Source organism: Schistocerca cancellata, chromosome 5 (genome assembly GCF_023864275.1).
Source record: "Schistocerca cancellata isolate TAMUIC-IGC-003103 chromosome 5, iqSchCanc2.1, whole genome shotgun sequence".
Classification (NCBI taxonomy): domain Eukaryota; kingdom Metazoa; phylum Arthropoda; class Insecta; order Orthoptera; family Acrididae; genus Schistocerca; species Schistocerca cancellata.
In genome coordinates, this window is record NC_064630.1 from 505,674,251 (window position 1) to 505,696,056 (window position 21,806).

General features: G+C 40.0%; 1 protein-coding gene across 1 annotated transcript in view; it reads right to left on the reverse strand.

Annotated features, from left to right (window-relative positions):
* LOC126187596 (RNA polymerase-associated protein CTR9 homolog) overlaps positions 1-21,806 on the reverse strand; it is a 108,127-nt gene that overhangs the window by 38,178 nt on the left and 48,143 nt on the right. The window contains exons 9-12 of the mRNA XM_049928783.1: positions 10,385-10,593; positions 10,124-10,305; positions 4,111-4,291; positions 2,681-2,829 (exon numbers count right to left, since the gene is read on the reverse strand). Coding sequence (XP_049784740.1) covers positions 2,681-2,829; positions 4,111-4,291; positions 10,124-10,305; positions 10,385-10,593 — 721 coding nt within the window. The remainder of the gene's footprint in view (positions 1-2,680; positions 2,830-4,110; positions 4,292-10,123; positions 10,306-10,384; positions 10,594-21,806) is intronic.

A 21,806-nucleotide genomic window follows, 5' to 3' on the forward strand; every position in this document is an offset into this window, starting at 1 on the left:
TCTTTAGCATTTCAGCTACTCCTTTCTCACAAAATTCATACTGCCTTTCTCCAAAATCCATATTAATATTTTCAATACTGATATCTCTTATCACAACACTCCATCTCACAACAAGCCCACTAAAAAAACATTACCTTCCTTCAACCTGGCAACTGCCTCCTCTTCCACAGACTTGGACCATGTGGAAAACAGATTTGTTATGTTACAAAACATCTAATTAAATGTAATGTCAATTTTGTATTCCAAAACTACCATGATGAGCTCATGTGTAAGCATATTCTGTACTATCCACTGAATCTTCCACAGTACAATTGTTATGCTGCCTCCTTACCCCATCTCTTACCCGTGTATGTAACCTATTTGAAAAACTGTGCAATGCACCATGTCAGTATCATGTTCAGATCCACAATTGGCAGTACACATGCATAGAAGAGAGAATAACATCTGTGAGAGCAGGCAGTTGATTTTAATATATGATTATCTCTTCCCTTTTGGCATCTCCATACTCTTCTGCCACTTTCTTCTCTCATTTTTCTCACAATCTGCATTTTTCCGTCACATGTTTCAAAATTCACCTCTTTTCATTTATTATTCACAGTTTTATCTGTATCCTATTTCTGTTTAACGTGTTCTTTGTTTCAATTTTATGTCTGTAAACTTTTGAGCTTCCTCCTCATCTCCAACCTACTATCTACCAACAGTTCACTATCAGTATGTAATGTCCCCACAGAAAATACCCTCTACCACACACCAATTAATCATTGTCAATCAAGCCATCCACATTCATTCACTTTGGAAAAGTATCTGATCTGGTTTTCTCGTAACATATGCGGCGACAGCTCGACGACGCCAAAGTATTTTCTAGTGTGTTTATTCTTTGAAATAACAGAGATGCATATATGGATTCTCCATGGTTGTTAGAGTGGTAACTAGGACAGCTTCTGTAGTATCTGTTGAGGGATTGACGTGTTTCTGAGAGATACATATTTTGCTTTTCTTCTCGCTAAAGCGAGCCATTAACATTTGTGCCGCTAGCGGTTTGTTTGAAGAGAGAGACTGTAAATGGAAAATAATTAAGACGTGGAATCACCGGAGATCTGGACATGTAATGGAGATGGATTGAATACACAAATTCCTTCATAAATAAGGTTTGTGATTTTTTGTTCTGGAGTGAACGAACGAATGAGTTTTTTTTCTGAATCATTTGATGATCACGTTGGCCCTGTAATTAGTGGGGAAGTTTCAGCTGTGTCGAAGAGAGCCTGCAATCACCGAGTCTGTGTTAAATCGTCCAAAAAGGCTTCGTACACATCTGGAATTCGCAATCTTTCGTAAAAGGAACAAATTGTCCATACGATTGATTCTCCCGACTGAATGCAGTGCTTAACAGTAATAATAAATGTAAAGATCTCTTACAGCAAGCCAGCCGCTGAATACCAAGACGAAGGACTCCACCAAAGATTCTGTTTGGCTGATTTCACGTAAGGAAATATTATATTAAAACCTGTACATAGATAAAGGAGAGAAAGAGAGAGAGCGAATGAAAATAGAGAAAATACTAATAATCCTCCATTAGTCTAACTTTTCGCCTGTCTTATCACAGATCAGCCGACAAATGGGAGGCCCTTACTTTACTGTATAGATTTATGTGTGAAGGTGAAGGGATCTTAAAGGCAACAGATACACGTCTATACAGACAAGACATTACACAAAGTTAGCGACTAGCTGCATTCATAATCTATTCTTACATGAAGAGACGTTAACTTATTATCCTTAACATACAAAAAAAAAAAAAAAAAAAAAAAAAAAGTTAAAAGTACTCTCTAAGTTTTAAATGTTAATTAGTCCAGTGTTGCGTCTGGAAAGCACATGAACCCATTGCAACTTCTGGATCCTTATGTCTCTTCTGATCTGTGGTTTGTGGTAATGTTTCCTTTTTTGCAACACCTGTATTTTTCTCTCCTCTTTTTTCCCTTAAAGTATCCCACATGTAGCCTGATCTGCTAATACTGGCTAATCACCCATCTATTATTTGCAAATTATTTCTGTTTAATTTTGTCCAATGGAAGGAAATTTGTGTAGGTTATCTGTTTATAAACTGAATGAGTTCTTTTTCTTTTTACACTTGTATTTTAACTTTTTTTTCAAAATGAAGATATGAAACCCATCACTTGAGTGGCCCAGGTTTTTATTTCTCTTGATGAAGGAAACAATAAAAATTCCACAAGCATGAGAACAAGCATGTTCTTGTGTATAAAGCCTGCTTCAGCCTTTGCAATTGAGCAAACACGATTTTTCTGCATCCAACTGTCAATTCTTTATACTTTTCTAGATTAGGTTTACAGTTTGAAGAATTACGGGATGTTTAATAAGAGATCCAAAGGCCACATGAAGACATTCAATAGCAGCAGAACTGTACAAGCATCAAATTAACCATATTTTCAATAAATTAATAAGAAGAAAAGAAGGAAAGCAGATGGGTTTACCACACAGAGTGCGCTATTATTCACAACACAAATTTCTAATACAACAATAAAACGTCAGTGTCTGCAGTAGCTTTTCTGTAATTAAGTATCATTTGTTAAACAGTTAGAAATATTAAGCTTTCGGCATTACAAATCACTTTTCCATACATCTGTGTAAATGAAGATATTACATATAAGTAAGTTTGCACACTCACCATTTGTATTGCTCCAACATACTGCTTCTGTTCTACATATATGTGGGCAATGTTTAACCAGACATCACAGAAGTCCGCAGTGGCTTCTCTTACTTGTGCAAATATGTCACGGGCTTCATTGATGCATCCCTTGTGTGCTAAAACAGCCCCTGTAAAAAATTCAGAAGACTCGCTGAATGATATGACCTCTTCTTTTAATGAAAAGGACAGTTACTTCAAAACCTGGATTCTTTTTCTTCTTTTAATGAATAGTATGACATGTATTCCAATACACAAACTGTTCATATTACGTAACACCAGAAATACAGACATCTAGCATGAACTGAAGTAATCAAAGACTAATTTTGAAACTTTATTGTATTCTTCTGCTGTATCTAGGAACTGTCGTATCACCAGCATCATCATTCTCTCCTATAGATGTTGCTTATCTCCACACACACACACACACACACACACACACACACACACACACACACACACACACAAGGTGGTATAAAAAATGACAATGGTAAAGAAGACAAAAATACCTAAGGATATTTAATTTTGAATAATAAGTAAACTGTTTTTGTTCCATTGATTTTTTTTTTTACTTATTAATCAGCCTTAAATATGGAACTGTCCTAACAAGAAGTGATGGAAGAATCCATAACTATGGATAATTATCAACACAGTTGAATTTTTTTGTGTGGACAGAAAATATTCTCAAATCAAGAACACAGTTTGAAAATTAATTTGCAGTAAAATATACTGCTTCATAAATTACAGTACTGAAGTGTCTAAGCAGCACAGTCAAGACAAACAACAACCTGTTTAAACCATTTACATAATCTGTTCATTAACAATACTGATTAGTTTAAATAATCATTTTCATTTCTTAACATACAAATTTAATAGTTCAGTTTCCAAAACTATTGTCACATGGTTACTGAGAAATGCTTACTGGCAACCCCATGCGACATACAGTTACAACACGTTTGATTAACTAGTATGTTAGGAAAAGTTATAAAAGAAACAGTGAAGGAAAAGCAAAACAAGGTACCTGCTCAACTACAGTTGCTCAGTACTGTAAGACATTGTGTGTCTTAATTTCATGCCCTGTACTTCATAGCAGAAATCAAGTAGCAGTTATCAGAGTGAGTCACTTATAGCTAAACCTTAAATTACTCAAAGCTCTGGAATTGAAACTGTGAAAAATGTCAAAATAACAGAATAATAATCATCTGAAATGCATTTCAGAAACCCTACCTGTCTCCTACATCGGAAAGTGGCAATACAGTGGTTAGAAATCAGTATCGTAACTATATACAATCCTTTCATACTATTTCGTGGCATATGATGGCTAACTACAATTTCAACAGAAATATGTCAATTCACAAAAAAATAAAATAAATTCATACATTGGACTAACAAACAATGTGTGAAAAACATACCTATACCATTGGCAGCCCAAATGTTGCGAGGATCATTCCGAAGAACATTCTTGTACATAGCCAGGGCACGATCCTGATGTCTTCTCTCTCGCTCCTTGTCTCTGGTTGGCTGATGCAAAGTTTGCAGCCATACATTACCAAGAGCAATTAAGGAATATGCATCTGCTGATGTAGCAGGATTCTATGGAAAAACAGGTTTCACTGTCAGAATCTTGGCAGTGTTAGATGTAACGATAAATGCACTCGTACAATTTACTGCGTTCTTCGTGACACCAAATACCTAAAGGTCCAGTTAATAAAAGATCAACTGCTGACAGATCATAACTTTACCACTCACAATTAAATTTACTGGTCAGTGTAATAGATACTTCTTTAAAGTTATGATGCAGAGGTAGTAAAAAGTACAGTTAGATTTTTAACTTAAACTTCTGATATCAGTCTCTTCACCACCAATTTTGCCTCGATGTGTTCATTATGAAAAGTAGTCTAAAACTGCCCATACCATGTAGCATAAAGAACATGAGTAACAGAATACCAGGAGCGGAGCACGAATAAATTTTGTCAGGCTTTATCACCAACAAGTGCAGGATTTGTCAGATACCTAATGACTGCCACAGAAAATTGTGCAATGGCCTGGTACCAAAGCACGTCTTAGGTATACAGTCCTGCAGATTCAGCAGGGAAGTGAGTTAGTATTGTTTCAGCTCAGTATCATTTACAGATGTCTGATACTTCTCATAGTTATCAATGGTAATTTGAGGGCTGTTTTGGTATCAGGACAGGATCCTCTAACCTTCTGTCCAGCTGCACAGTCAAAACATATTACCAGCAGCAGAGTTGATTTACAAATTTGGAAAGATGCACTTTTTTTAACAAACTGCCTTTATTTTGGTTATTACATTCTTTTCCATGGGGCTTGTTCTCTCATGCATTTCTCTCTTTGTATCTAAGACTACAAATGTTTGTTGATATGCAGATAGTGCAATACTACTTTTAGCAGTTTAATTCAAATTCTGCAACAGAAAAATAATAGAGTAAGCCGATTGAAAGTTTTTGGCTTTTCTTCTGTTCCTTACCCCAAGACGATAAGTGAAATTTCATTCACAACACACACAGGACATTTTCTCCAAATGAAGCTAACATCTAAATATTGTTGCATGGCAGCTATAATTTTCTAACTGTAGATATGATGTCTGAGGGCATCATGACCACTTTTACGAGGTGCATTCAAGTTCTAAGGCCTCCGATTTTTTTTCTCCGACTGGGAAGAGATAGAAACATGCACATTGTTTTAAAATGAGGCCACGTTCTTAAAATGAGCCCACGTTCTTTGTCAATACGTCCCAGAGATGGCAGCACCGTACGGCAGATGGAATTTTACCGCCAGCGGTGAGAATGAGAACTGTTTTAAATACTTAAAATGGCAACGTTTTCCTTACTTGAACAGCGTGCAATCATTCGTTTTCTGAATTTGCGTGGTGTGAAACCAATTGAAATTCATTGACAGTTGAAGGAGACCTGTGGTGATGGAGTTATGGATGTGTCGAAAGTGGGTTCGTGGGTGCGACAGTTTAATGAAGGCAGAACATTGTGTGAGAACAAACCGAAACAACCTCGGGCTCGCACAAGCCGGTCTGACGACATGATCGAGAAAGCCGAATGACTGTTGAACAGATCACCTCCAGAGTTGGTATTTCTGTGGGTTCTGTGCACACAATCCTGCATGACAACCTGAAAATGCAAAAAGTGTCATCCAGGTGGGTGCCACGAATGCTGACGGACGACCACATGGCTGCCCGTGTGGCATGTTGCCAAGCAATGTTGACGCGCAACGACAGCATGAATGGGACTTTCTTTTCGTCGGTTGTGACAATGGATGAGACGTGGATGCCATTTTTCAATCCAGAAACAAAGCGCCAGTCAGCTCAATGGAAGCGCACAGATTCACCGCCACCAAAAAAATTTCGGGTAACCACCAGTGCTGAAAAAATGATGGTGTCCATGTTCTGGGACAGCGAGAGCGTAATCCTTACCCATTGCGTTCCAAAGGGCACTACGGTAACAGGTGCATCCTACGAAAATGTTTTGAAGAACAAATTCCTTCCTGCACTGCAACAAAAACGTCCGGGAAGGGCTGCACGTGTGCTGTTTCACCAAGACAACGCACCCGCACATCGAGCTAACGTTACGCAACAGTTTCTTCGTGATAACAACTTTGAAGTGATTCCTCATGCTCCCTACTCACCTGACCTGGCTCCTAGTGACTTTTGGCTTTTTCCAACAATGAAAGAAACTCTCTGTGGCCGCACATTCATCAGCCGTGCTGCTATTGCCTCAGCGATTTTCCAGTGGTCAAAACAGACTCTTAAAGAAGCCTTCGCCGCTGCCATGTAATCATGGCGTTAGCGTTGTGAAAAATGTGTACGTCTGCAGGGCAATTACGTCGAGAAGTAACGCCAGTTTCATCGATTTCGGGTGAGTAGTTAATTAGAAAAAAAAATTGGAGGCCTTAGAACTTGAATGCACCTCGTAATACAGCAAATATAAACATACTCTGTCTGGCTCACTTTTTATATATATTTGCATTACCAGTTTTGACCTTTGTTACAGATCATCTTCATAACCATACCTAAATGCTGCAAATCACAGTTCATCTGCAGAGTGAGGATTCTGTTAGAACTCAAGTCTTTGAACAAGCTATAATTTTCATCATGTTTCATAGGACTGGTGAATATTCTTACTAGTTTCTGTGCCTTAGCTGCAAAATACAAGATAGACCAAAGGCCTTATTACAGCAACCAGGACAAAAGTGAGAAAGAACAAATTTGAATAATAATGACTACTGTAGTCTGAGATACACAAGCAATTCAGAATACTGTGCATACCAACAAGCTGGAGAAGATCAAAAATCCTAATCCACTACAGTTCAAGCTTTTAACATCAGGATTATTTTGTTCAGTGAGTAGAGTGAACATACAACTGAGAAACATAAGAGTGTTTCCATAGGAACAATAAAATATTTAGGTGGTGGTAGCAGAGACTAATTTGGGCAGAGGCCATGGAATGCGTGAATTTTTTGTTTATTACATGTGTTGGTACTGCAGTTTCTATGGGTCCTTTTATCGACTGGCACTTTGCTATGAAGTTCAAGCCATAAAGTTGTGCTTGAGTTTGCATAATCGAATTTTTCAACTGTGACCGATTTGTTGGTCAATTCTACTGTATCTTTAAAGCATGTCACACATATTTACAAATGATGGGTATTCAGATATGCAATTTGTGTAGAGGTTTTACAACACAAAAGCTGCTGGTGCTATTTGTACTGAATACAGTACATGATTTTCTAACTACACAATACCAGACTCGAGGGTGCTTCCTCGCATTTTCACTACATTGTGTGACACTGATGCAGGGCCCAGCAGTCATATTTCATCTGAATGTACAAATGAAATGAGTGTTGAAGAAGCAGATGCTATTTATTTGGTAACCACAGTCCTCAAACAACAATTTAATATTTCTACATGTTTTGGTGTTCTACATACAAGAACATATGTGACATTACATATGTGGCCTCTATCCTTGTCATTTCCAGTGGGTACTACACCTTCAAGTGGGGGGCAAAGGTAAACAAAAGGAATTTCATCATTTGCTACATGCAATTTGCTGAGTAAATCTGTGAATACTGCTTACTAGTGAAGTTATTTTCATTCACGACAGTGTGAATAAGACTCTTAACTAACATTGGTATTCTGATGAAAACCTACATGCTTTTGAGGAGAAAGTGTTTCAAGAACACTTTGCTGCAAATGTGTAGTGCGGTATGACAGACACCTGTTGTGTTAACAGCACTGTCTTACACTGGTCCATCTTGAAAACTAGCTTCCAGCATTATTAGAAGATGTTCCCTTGGCTACAAGAATAGGTATGTTCTTCCTGTGTTATGGGGCCACTGTACATTCTAGTTGTCAGATGACATCATCTAAACCTACTTTTCCCTGGAAGATGAACTGGGTGAGATGGCCACAATTGTGGACCATCACAGTCTCCTGACCAAGCCCCTTTAGATTTTTGCCTGTGGAGGTGGTTGAAAGGCGAAGTCTCCATACAAAAAGTAAATGCAAGAAACAAATTGATTTCACCTATTAAAAACAGTGTTGCCGTTATAAAATAATGCCAAGATGACCTCACCAAGACATATAAGACAAGAAAATTCATAAGTGCTATGAAGTCTAGGTGGAATTTATGAAAATCAACATTGAGCTTTCAGTCTGCTTTAGATATTGCGTAAGCATTATTTGAGTTACATTCTAACACCTACATGTCTGTAACCAATAACAATTGGACAACAGTCGTACAGAATGTCTTATCTGAATTAGTTTATGCTACCACGTCTTTCTGAAACATCTTTTACAAACATTTTGCAGAAGAAGATGGGGCAGTTAACCATAATTCCATACATTTATAGATTAACACAATGTGTTCCACAGATATTGTCTAGAAGAAGGGGAAAAGAGAGGGGAATAGGAAGAAGAGGAGAAAGAAAAAGAAGACAAAGAAGGACTCAGAAGTGAGAAATGGCTCAAAACACACATTACCACAGAGATGCACCTATGATGAACAGCTTCCATCGATTTGTCAGAGGCACTTGCTATAAACTACTTGCACTCAATAGGACCAGAAAAATAGTGTATTATGTATGTGGCAGGAAAAATGTAGTTACTGAGGAAAGTGTTCTAGTTTCTGTAAGAATACTACTCATCTACTGCTATCTGCTTAACAATCATGTGGTTATATTGATTAATGTTGAAAAACAGCAGTTAATATGTAGTGAATGACAGGAGGCTTATTTAAATGATCATTACCTCTTAAAATGTTAACAGATATTTGTAAATACAAAACTCTAATTTTCAGGTAATCTACAAATGGAAAAGCTTGTCAGGTATACTTCTAATTTGGTTTTTGAATTTCTGGGGGCCAAATTTATATTTTATCATTAGGGAAGTAATTTAAAGTTAATAACATGGGAAACTATTTGTTACACTATAAAAATGACAATGGTGAACAAGGACAATGTTGGCATGAAGCATCACTCTTGCATAGTCACAAAAATTGAATTAAAAAAAAAATATCACTACTCTTTTACTGAAGATTGTACAGAACTTTTTTTTTATCATTAACGTTTATCTGAAAAATTACTAGTCATTATACCTAGCAATGAGCCTATACCACATACATTTGACCACTCTTATTAAACTGATAAACAATTAACAAAACAATCTTCTCTTGGAAACCAATAATACAAAATCTATGGTCATTGTTATGAAATGATACTGCTTCTATCTTTAGCAGTCAATGGGCTACATATTGACAAGTATTGGCAAGCTCAAAACGCATGCTACATCATTTGAGGTAATGTTAATAATAAAGACATCAGAGACTGTGTATTTACTTTTACTCTGCTGGGTAAGGACACAAGTATGATTCACATTAAACTGGGAATCAATATGTTATTTGCATCATGATCCACTGGAAAGCACAGAAGCTAAAAGAGGATACAAAATGCAGCAGCGAGCCACATAGGCCTCTGAATATTGCCACTTGGGCCACAGCGCTGCTTCTGTTTGCTGTCGAGTTTCTTCATTTATATCTCAAATAAATGCTAATTGCCTCCACAGAGCAAATGTTGCAATGGCATTTAACTGAAGATCCACGAGATAATATAACTTCACAGTGTTCATAGGGGGATATCTGTAAGCTTAACTGTTAGAACAGATAAAAACCAATATTGATTTTTGCATGTCCATTAAAAAAAGAGTAAGAATTTTTCATTTTTGTGACCAGTGTCCACATTTGCTTTACAATTATTAAGGATTTAAATTCAGGCTATGCAGTTACCACTTGTACCATTAACAGTGGCGAAAGCCAGAATTTAAATACCTTGATAAGTGAGAATTCTACTGCTACATGTCATCTGTTTTGTAATTTTATCAATTATCAGTACTCATCCACTCACTTTAAGAACTCTTTCAAATTTCTTCTGGCCAGGACCCCACTCCATTTTTGCTAAATGCAAATTTCCCATTAATGACCACGCATCAGGATGCTCGTTGTTAATTCTCAGTGCTTCTTTGAACCAATCTGAAGACTCGTATATCTGACCCTTGTCTCTTGCCATGCAGCCAAGACGTAAATAACCTGAGATGGGAATTGGTTACAAAATTTGTACATTGGCCAGTGATACCCGTAAAAACAACTACAATAATTTTCCACATACAGTCTACATAATTTGGATGCTCCTTCAAGATGTCCTTATAAAGTTTTTCTGCTCGATCAAATTGACACAGCGACTCATATAACCTTGCTAAATTGTAGGTTGTTGTTACTGCTATTGCATTGTAATATTTTGGATCTTGCTCTGCTTCAATTTTAGATCTATTTAATGATTCTTCCAAGTTCTGTTTTGCTTCTTCCAAATTCCCTAATCTGGAAGAAAGAGATATTAGATAATATTTTTCACTATTACTACTACTACTACTACTACTACTACAACAAAACACACACACACACACACACACACACACACACACACACACACACACACACACACACAAAAACCTGCAACATTTTCAAAACAGCAAATTAAATGCGAGGAGTAAAATCTTTTATTACATCAGCCATGAAGAAAACATGATAACTACAAATAACACATACAAATATTCCTTTACTGTTCATATTTAGTTTTCTTTATGCATACAATACTACTGTTCATATTCAGTTTTCTTTATGCATACAATACATAAAACAAAACAATGTACTGGAACTGGTATCAAATATCTTTATTCCTATTTCAGATTTATACCTTAGAAAACCCGTTTAGGTGCTGATGACAGCTACCCTTCCTCCTTCCAAAGTGGTTAGAAATTATCTTTCTCATGGGAGATACGCTTAAGAAAAGATCTGTCATTGAGAGGTATACTGAAGGATTTGGTATTGTAGAAAATGGGCTGATTAAAAGTATTATTAATATTTAAACGACCTCTAAAAATAGAGATATTTAAGATTGTCATAATAAATTCCCTCTTATTGCAAAAATGGATGATCAGGGTGGGTGGGGGTGGGGGGGGGGAGGATTAGTGCTACTATTATGTTAGTGAAAACTGTCAGTTTCACCTCATGTTTGCACTAACTACCAGAAAGTATATTGTTAGTAAAGCACAGAAATTGAAAATACAGACAACTCCAAAATCAGCTTAATATGTTTACATATAATATAAAATTGTTTGTATTGCTGTGATCCTGGATTTGAAACAGTTAACAACGGAAGTCCTGTATAGAAGTCAGCAAGGTGCTTCCACAAATCCCCTTCCATTCCCTTTCCCCTTTCAAAGATAAACTAACTGCAGACATTCTTACACTAAAGCATTCATTTGTATCACAATGTGAGCTGGTTTAAAATGATGTAGATATAGTTTTGGAAATTAAGAGTCAAAGAAATTCTTTTTCAAAGACACACTAAACAGAGACATATCACTCCATACAGCTAATTTTGCATGGCCTTGCACAATGTTGTTAACATGCCCACAAAACTCCCTTGAACTTTCTGGAGATCCAATATTACTAAAATGAATTACATTTTGTCCCTGCTGCAGTTAATGCATTCAATCCATCATTTCTGCCACTTGAAAAATGAACAAGAATATCAGCCTTTCAGCTCAAGTAGCCAATACTACAAATTAAATACTTTACATGGTGCAAGTTTCAATAGCAAATCATACCTTTAGAGACCACGTGTTGTAACACACACCATTCTTGTTTTGAAATATTTACTAGGATTCAACAGTACTTTTGTATTAGTTTTTTTATCATATACAGGGTGTACATAAAGTCCAGGAACACTTTCAATTATTTATTGCACAAGAACTAAACATTGTACAGATGTCATACATATTGCATTTAGAAGAGAAACTCTGAAATTTTTTTTTTTTTACAAATATTTGATATGCGAACCATGAGTGACCCAGCAGACATCAATACAGTAATTTAATTCTTGCCATACCCATCCTAGCATGGCATCATTGACTGTGGCAGTTGCTTCCCATATTCTCTCCTGGAGCTCTGCTACATCGCGTGGTAGAGATGGGACATACACCAGATCTTCAATGTGTCCCAATCGGGGAGGCCAATTCATGAACTGCAACACACAGAAAGCTTGCTCCGCACCTGAACTCACCATATTTGCGACCAGCACTGACTATCGGCAAATTACCATACTACATTGTGGCAGTATACATGGAAAACAACAACAACTACTTTCAGGGTTTCCCTTCAAAATGACATATGTCAATGTTTTGTTCTTGTGCGATGAATAACAGAAAGTGTTGCCGGACTTTATGTACACCCTGTATGTTACTGGAATAGTTTTTTCTATCCCAAATTAACAATTTCAATACTTTTTCCAATTATAATTGTGACATAAGGGCCAAAATGAAGTTACACCTCTTGTGATACAAACAGGTAAAATGGTTTTGCTATGAAAACATACGTGGCAGTCAACAATACTGCACTTACATAATCTTTGTTACTCATCATCAATACTATCATTTCCATTCACTGGCTTAACGTCTTCAGCATCATCAGATGAAAGAAGACTCTGAAAGTAGCGGTGAAGAACAAGTGAAATGAAGAGAAAAAGTTCTTTCAAGTCGTTCTTCTCTTTTTTAACAGCCTGAGGTCTTTGGGCACAGTGTTCCCAGAGGTATAGCAACAACAAAGAAAGTATATATTGCTACTCACCACACAGAGGTGAATCACAGACAGTCATTATAAAGAACACTACTAAAATATTAAGCTTTTGAACAAGACTTCCTTCCACACACACACACACACACACACACACACACACACACACACACACACACACAGAGAGAGAGAGAGAGAGAGAGAGAACCTCACATATACATGACCAGTGTCTCCAGGTGCTGTGAGAGTTGTGTGAATGTGTAAGAGTTCTACTTCTGAATGCTGATAATATTTCTAGCATTATTTTTGACTGTACCTGCCTGTGACTCAGTGCCTGCTCTACGTGGTAAGTAGCACTCTACCTTTCCACATCATTATTATTTCAGCTTCGACTTTCAAGGCTTTGACCTTCTCGAGGTATGTTAGAGAAAATATGTATAGTTTTTTAAATCCTAGATCCACTAGTGAAATCCCATACCTGTGAAAGAGTTTCCTCAAAAAAGAGTGTGAATGTATCACTCTTTTGATGCTGAATCCACTGCATCTTTAGCGATGACCGTGGATGTTTCTCATCATTACTTTTTCTCTTGGTGACTGACTTTCAACACTTTTCCACAGACAAGAAATCATTGTTTGTCCCCCTTTGACTTGGCAATAATATTGTACCAATCTTTGGGATAAAATATCTGTTGGAAATTCCTGTAGTTTTCTGCTAAGACAAAATCACCATCACTGGGGAGAGAGGAACCGTCACTATCATGAACTTTTGGTCTTTGATTTCAGTATTATTCTTTTCACTTAAAACTTTTTTTTATTGATGTCAAGGCTATTCTCCAATTCTTGTTCTATCCTGTAAAAGTATCACTATTTAGTACAACATGTTTTGTGAGCAGTGATCTTGTTTCGATGTATTTGACCAAAGAGTAAATCTTGAGATCCGGCAGTATATAAATCCTAATTTTGATGATAGCTCTTTGTAATCCAAACTATAAACATATAAATTACAGTTGTAATAAGCTACTTGACATAGCAAGTCTAGGAAAGCAGAGTGTCTTCTCCTAATCAAAAGTAAAGGCATAGGAAGAGCTATAATGAACTGATTCTTCAGTGTGCACTTGTGCACTTTCATGGACTCCCGAGCATTTCAGCCTTACATAGATGCAATTCGTGGTCTTGTTGAAGCTGTATCTTTGGTTGTTCATCTGCTGAATGCTTGAATTTGTTAGCAAAAGTATCACACTGTACAAAAGTGTTCTTGGGATAGCCATGGAAATGCAAGTTGAACTCTGTGTTCTATCGTAAATGACTTCTGCAGCAGGCTCTTTTCCTTGACTTTTGAAGTATTCTTTGTACAAATTATAGAGGAGTCAAACATTCAAATTTTCTAGCAAATATCTTCTGTTTGGGTTGTAGGATACTGCATAGTATTACTGATATGATGAAGTAGTATGTGTTCACATACTACCGCCATTTTTTCTTCTGAAGTTTTGTTGGCAGGAACTTAATTGCCGCATTTGTCTTACCTGGAGGCTCTGTAAGTTTTACCTTTTTTTGGCTCCAGTCGTTCTAACATCAGAGATTTTGAGGCATCCTAAAGGTATTTTTACATACTATTTCAATTCCTCCAGCTATGGTCACATGAAAAATGTTAATTTCCAACTGTTGGTGATCAATGTGGAGGCATTTTCTACTTCATTTGGGCACATATCAATGTATAATTTATCAACAATTTTATGTCTAAGATGTGCTTTACACTAGCAAACTAACACATACACAAGAAACTGTTAATTTTGATGTAAAGTAATAAGGTAATGAGAAAATATAGATCACTGAACAACACTGGATGACAGTGTGATGGAAAATATTTACTACTGGATCCATTATAGTCCCTCATAACTGATTCCAGGATGCTGTCTTTTATCACAATAACTTGTGAATCACACTGAACACAAAGCATCCCTCTCAACTACATCACTTCATTTGTCAACAGAGAGCTGTCTTTGCTTACAGCATAAAATTGTGGTTGCTATGTGATTTACAAATTACACCATTAACAGAAAGGCAAAAGCTGAATAAGATCTGAACTCCACTAAAAAATTACAAAATGTTGAGTTACACTACTCTAGCTTTAAGGGGCTCAATTATCTCTCACTTTTCTGTACTTCGCAGATTGTCCTATGTATCTTTTACATTTATACCAAAATCATAAAATAGCGCAAATGGCTGTTTTAACACATGTTAGAATAGCCAGATTAATTTTTCATGTTCTCTGCTATGGAAAAAAAAACTCTAATGAGCTGCTGTGAGCAGTCTGAAAGAAGTGTACTATTCAATGTCACAGAAGCAAATGTAACTAATTTATGACTTTGGCCCTGTGATGCCCACAGGTAGCATGTATACTGAAATGCAGGGCGGTGTGATGTGGGACAGGCAGGTTGGGCACCATAACATAATAAGACAGTAGAGGCCTTGGGTGTATGGTGGGACACAGACAGCCAGCATACTTACACTTGTCACAGTCCCAATATGGGATTTTCTCCTGTTGGTAGTACCAATACTACTCCCTTTCTGGAGCAATAGATGACAAACACATGACTGCAAATGAACCTGCAATGTGAGGCTCTTCCTTTTAGAACTACAGAAATCATATTCGATTTATACTTGCAGTAAAAGTTGAAGCGAACTATAGCTGTACTACAATTGATGTAGGCACAATGAGTGGATACTGAAATATAATTTAATTTTTTTTAAAAATTCCATCTGATTAGTTTATTTCTTTAGTTACCCTTTGCCGTATTGAGTGTCTTCTTCAAATAATCAGAATGACCTGCATTGTGCAGAAAAGTTTGGACACACCAGTCCCACTAATTCTTCTGGTAGCACATACAATAACTGGAAAGCAGACCCTCTGTGGTAAGCAGGAGACAAGAAACTGCCACTAAACAAGTCCTACGCAGCTAGATGCACAGGTAGCTGACCTGCACAGCAATTTGCACTGTCATTAGAGAGCAAGTGTCACATATTACAGGTATGTGATAGTTGCTTCCTAGTGTATACATGGTCGTATTGCATAATGTAATTTGTAAAATTCTCTTAAAGCTGTCAAAATAATTGAAACAATACATTTTATTCAATACGATTAATGGAAAATCTCATATAGAGATGTGAAACAAATACTAACAAAGAGATAGAGGGGCTGGCCAGTACTTACCTCAGCTCAGTACAGCCGATAGATACACACAAAACAAGACCGAAAATTTATGTTCCTAGCTTTCGGAACAAATGTTCCTTCATCAGGGAGGAGAGAGGGGAAAGAAAGGGAAGAAGGGAAAGGAGATTCAGTTACTCACAACCCAGGTTATGAAGCAACAGGGAAAGGAAAATAGGGAGGGTAGCAAGGATGGAGGCATGGTTGTCAGAGGAAAGCCAAAGATATTCTACTGTAAGTACTGTGCCAGCTTCAAACCAAAGAGGATGCATACAGAAGTAAAGAGGTATATAGTCTAAAGATAAACACAACTATGCAGGATGAAAAGATGCGTGAATGGCTAAGAGGAAAGGGAAAGAGGAGAAGACTGAAGAGTAAATGGGAGTGAGGTTGTTTAACGTAGGTTCAGTCCAGGGGGATGGCGGGATGAAAGGATGTGTTGGAGTGCAAGTTCCCATCTCCGCAGTTCAGAGGGACTGGTGTTGGGTGGGAGAAGCCAAATGGCACAAACGGTGTAGCAGGTTCCTAGGTCCCTAGAATTATGCTGGAGGGCATGCTCCGCTACTGGGTATTGGGCATCTCCTAGGCGGACAGTTCGTCTGTGTCCGTTCATGCGCTCAGCCAGTTTAGTTGTTGTCATGCCGATGTAAAAGGCTGTGCAGTGCAGGCATGTCAGTTGATAAATGACATGTGTAGTTTCACATGTGGCCCTGCCTTGAATTGTGTACGTTTTACCAGTAGCGGGGCTGGAGTAAGTGGTTGTGGGGGGATGCATGGGGCAGGTTTTGCAGCGGGGTCGGTTACAGGGGTAGGAACCGCTGGGTAGAGAAGGTAGTCTGGGAATATTGTAGGGTTTAACAAGGATGTTACGGAGGTTAGGGGGCCGACGAAAGGAAACTCTGGGTGGTGTGGGGAGAATTTTGTCAAGGGATGATCTCATTTCAGGGGTTGACTTGAGAAAATCATATCCCTGGCGGAGTAATTTGTTGATGTTTTCGAGGCCAGGATAATATTGGGTGACAAGGGGGATGCTTCTGTGTGGTCTGGGGGTAGGAACATTGTTGTTGGACGGGGAGGAATGTATTGCTCGAGAGATCTGTTTGTGGACAAGGTCTGCAGGATAGTTGCGGGAGAGGAAAGCACTGGTCAGGTTATTGGTGTAATTGTTGAGGGATTCGTCACTGGAGCAGATACGTTTGCCACGAATGCCTAGGCTGTAGGGAAGGGAGCGTTTGATGTGGAATGGATGGCAGCTATCAAAGTGAAGGTACTGTTGTTTGTTTGTGGGTTTGATATGGACAGAGGTGTGGATGTGAGCTTCAACAAGATGAAGGTCAACATCGAGGAAGGTGGCTTGGGTTTTGGAGAAGGACCAGGTGAAATTCAGATTCGAAAAGGAGTTGAGGTTATGGAGGAAATTAAGGAGTGTTTCTTCACCATGAGTCCAGACCACAAAGATGTCATCTATAAACCTATACCAGGCCAGGGGAAGCAGCTGTTGGGTCTTCAGGAAAGCCTCCTCCATGCGGCCCATGAAGAGGTTGGCATAGGACGGAGCCATCCTGGTTCCCATGGCCGTTCCCCTGATTTGTTTGTAGGTCTGGCCTTCAAAACTGAAGTAATTATGGGTGAGGATGAAGTTGGTAAGTGTGATGAGGAACGAGGTTTTTGGAAGATCTTCGGGTGGGCGTTGGGAGAGGTAGTGCTCAAGGGCAGAGAGACCATGGGTATGTGGGATGTTTGTGTAAAGGGATGTAGCATCTATGGTGACAAGAAAGGTTTCAGGTGGGAGAGGAGTGGGAATGGATTTGAGGCGTTCTGGGAAATGGTTTGTGTCTTTGATGTAGGATGGGAGTCTGCGGGTGATAGGTTGGAGGTGCTGGTCTACCAGAGCTGAGATACGTTCGGTTGGGGCTTTGAAGCCTGCTACAATGGGACGGCCAGGATGGTTCTCTTTGTGGATTTTGGGTAATAGGTAGAAGGTAGGGGTACGTGGCTCAGGTGGAGTGAGTAATTCTATGGAAGCCGTTGTGAGGCCTTGTGAGGGACCTTGGATTCTTAGGATTTTTTGCAGCTCAGTCTGGATGGAGGGAATGGGATCCTGGGTAACAGCTTTGTAGGTTGAGGTGTCGGAGAGTTGACGCAGTCCTTCTGCCACATACTCCACACGGTCAAGTACGACAGTTGTGGAGCCTTTATCCGCCGGGAGGATGACAATAGAGCGGTCTATTTTCAGCTCCTTAATGGCACGGGATTCAGCTGGGGTGATGTTGGGGGTTGTTGGTATGTTCTTCAAGAAGGACTGGGAGGCAACACTGGATGTGAGGAATTCCTGAAATGTCTGTAAGGGATGGTTTTGGGGGAGGGGAGGAGGATCCCTTTGAGAAGACAGTCGGAACTGTTCTAGACAGGGTTCAACACTGGGTCTAGTATTTGGGGGCTGTGTTTGGGTAGTGAAGTGGTATTTCCAGTTGAGGTTCCGGGTGAATGAGAGGAGATCTTTAACCAGGGCAGTGTGGTTGAATTTAGGCGTGGGGCTAAAGGTTAAGCCTTTTGACAGAACAGATGTCTCTGGAGGAGAGAGGGATCTGGATGAGAGGTTTAGGACTGAATTGGGACTGGCGATATGTGGCATTTGACTGTGGCTATAGTTGAGATTTGGTCTGTGTGGGGTATGTGCTGGGATGGGGAGATTGAGTAGGGTGGCTAGGCTGGGTTTGTTGGCTATGAGGGGGGTTTGTTGAAGGTTCTGTTGTGGTTGGAGTTTGTGAGGGATAGGGAGAGGGACCCCACTTCTTAGGTGTTGCACTAGCACTGTGGATAGTTTTTTCAGGTGTTGTGTGGCATGGAACTCAAGTTTGCAGCTGGCTTCTAGGATGATGTTCTTGAGGGTGTTCTCCAAGCAAGGGTTTGAGAGGTGGAGGACTTTGAAGAGAGATAGGAGCTGTTGGGAGTGGTGGTTACATGAAGTTCCATGCCACACAACACCTGAAAAAACTATCCACAGTGCTAGTGCAACACCTAAGAAGTGGGGTCCCTCTCCCTATCCCTCACAAACACCAACCACAACAGAACCTTCAACAAACCCCCCTCATAGCCAACAAACCCAGCCTAGCCACCCTACTCAATCTCCCCATCCCAGCACATACCCCACACAGACCAAATCTCAACTATAGCCACAGTCAAATGCCACATATCGCCAGTCCCAATTCAGTCCTAAACCTCTCATCCAGATCCCTCTCTCCTCCAGAGACATCTGTTCTGTCAAAAGGCTTAACCTTTAGCCCCACGCCTAAATTCAACCACACTGCCCTGGTTAAAGATCTCCTCTCATTCACCCGGAACCTCAACTGGAAATACCACTTCACTACCCAAACACAGCCCCCAAATACTAGACCCAGTGTTGAACCCTGTCTAGAACAGTTCCGACTGTCTTCTCAAAGGGATCCTCCTCCCCTCCCCCAAAACCATCCCTTACAGACATTTCAGGAATTCCTCACATCCAGTGTTGCCTCCCAGTCCTTCCTGAAGAACATACCAACAACCCCCAACATCACCCCAGCTGAATCCCGTGCCATTAAGGAGCTGAAAATAGACCGCTCTATTGTCATCCTCCCGGCGGATAAAGGCTCCACAACTGTCGTACTTGACCGTGTGGAGTATGTGGCAGAAGGACTGCGTCAACTCTCCGACACCTCAACCTACAAAGCTGTTACCCAGGATCCCATTCCCTCCATCCAGACTGAGCTGCAAAAAATCCTAAGAATCCAAGGTCCCTCACAAGGCCTCACAACGGCTTCCATAGAATTACTCACTCCACCTGAGCCACGTACCCCTACCTTCTACCTATTACCCAAAATCCACAAAGAGAACCATCCTGGCCGTCCCATTGTAGCAGGCTTCAAAGCCCCAACCGAACGTATCTCAGCTCTGGTAGACCAGCACCTCCAACCTATCACCTGCAGACTCCCATCCTACATCAAAGACACAAACCATTTCCTAGAACACCTCAAATCCATTCCCACTCCTCTCCCACCTGAAACCTTTCTTGTCACCATAGATGCTACATCCCTTTACACAAACATCCCACATACCCATGGTCTCTCTGCCCTTGAGCACTACCTCTCCCAACGCCCACCCGAAGATCTTCCAAAAACCTCGTTCCTCATCACACTTACCAACTTCATCCTCACCCATAATTACTTCACTTTTGAAGGCCAGACCTACAAACAAATCAGGGGAACGGCCATGGGAACCAGGATGGCTCCGTCCTATGCCAACCACTTCATGGGCCGCATGGAGGAGGCTTTCCTGAAGACCCAACAGCTGCTTCCCCTGGCCTGGTATAGGTTTATAGATGACATCTTTGTGGTTTGGACTCATGGTGAAGAAACACTCCTTAATTTCCTCCATAACCTCAACTCCTTTTCGAATCTGAATTTCACCTGGTCCTTCTCCAAAACCCAAGCCACCTTCCTCGATGTTGACCTTCATCTTGTTGAAGCTCACATCCACACCTCTGTCCATATCAAACCCACAAACAAACAACAGTACCTTCACTTTGATAGCTGCCATCCATTCCACATCAAACGCTCCCTTCCCTACAGCCTAGGCATTCGTGGCAAACGTATCTGCTCCAGTGACGAATCCCTCAACAATTACACCAATAACCTGACCAGTGCTTTCCTCTCCCGCAACTATCCTGCAGACCTTGTCCACAAACAGATCTCTCGAGCAATACATTCCTCCCCGTCCAACAACAATGTTCCTACCCCCAGACCACACAGAAGCATCCCCCTTGTCACCCAATATTATCCTGGCCTCGAAAACATCAACAAATTACTCCGCCAGGGATATGATTTTCTCAAGTCAACCCCTGAAATGAGATCATCCCTTGACAAAATTCTCCCCACACCACCCAGAGTTTCCTTTCGTCGGCCCCCTAACCTCCGTAACATCCTTGTTAAACCCTACAATATTCCCAGACTACCTTCTCTACCCAGCGGTTCCTACCCCTGTAACCGACCCCGCTGCAAAACCTGCCCCATGCATCCCCCCACAACCACTTACTCCAGCCCCGCTACTGGTAAAACGTACACAATTCAAGGCAGGGCCACATGTGAAACTACACATGTCATTTATCAACTGACATGCCTGCACTGCACAGCCTTTTACATCGGCATGACAACAACTAAACTGGCTGAGCGCATGAACGGACACAGACGAACTGTCCGCCTAGGAGATGCCCAATACCCAGTAGCGGAGCATGCCCTCCAGCATAATTCTAGGGACCTAGGAACCTGCTACACCGTTTGTGCCATTTGGCTTCTCCCACCCAACACCAGTCCCTCTGAACTGCGGAGATGGGAACTTGCACTCCAACACATCCTTTCATCCCGCCATCCCCCTGGACTGAACCTACGTTAAACAACCTCACTCCCATTTACTCTTCAGTCTTCTCCTCTTTCCCTTTCCTCTTAGCCATTCACGCATCTTTTCATCCTGCATAGTTGTGTTTATCTTTAGACTATATACCTCTTTACTTCTGTATGCATCCTCTTTGGTTTGAAGCTGGCACAGTACTTACAGTAGAATATCTTTGGCTTTCCTCTGACAACCATGCCTCCATCCTTGCTACCCTCCCTATTTTCCTTTCCCTGTTGCTTCATAACCTGGGTTGTGAGTAACTGAATCTCCTTTCCCTTCTTCCCTTTCTTTCCCCTCTCTCCTCCCTGATGAAGGAACATTT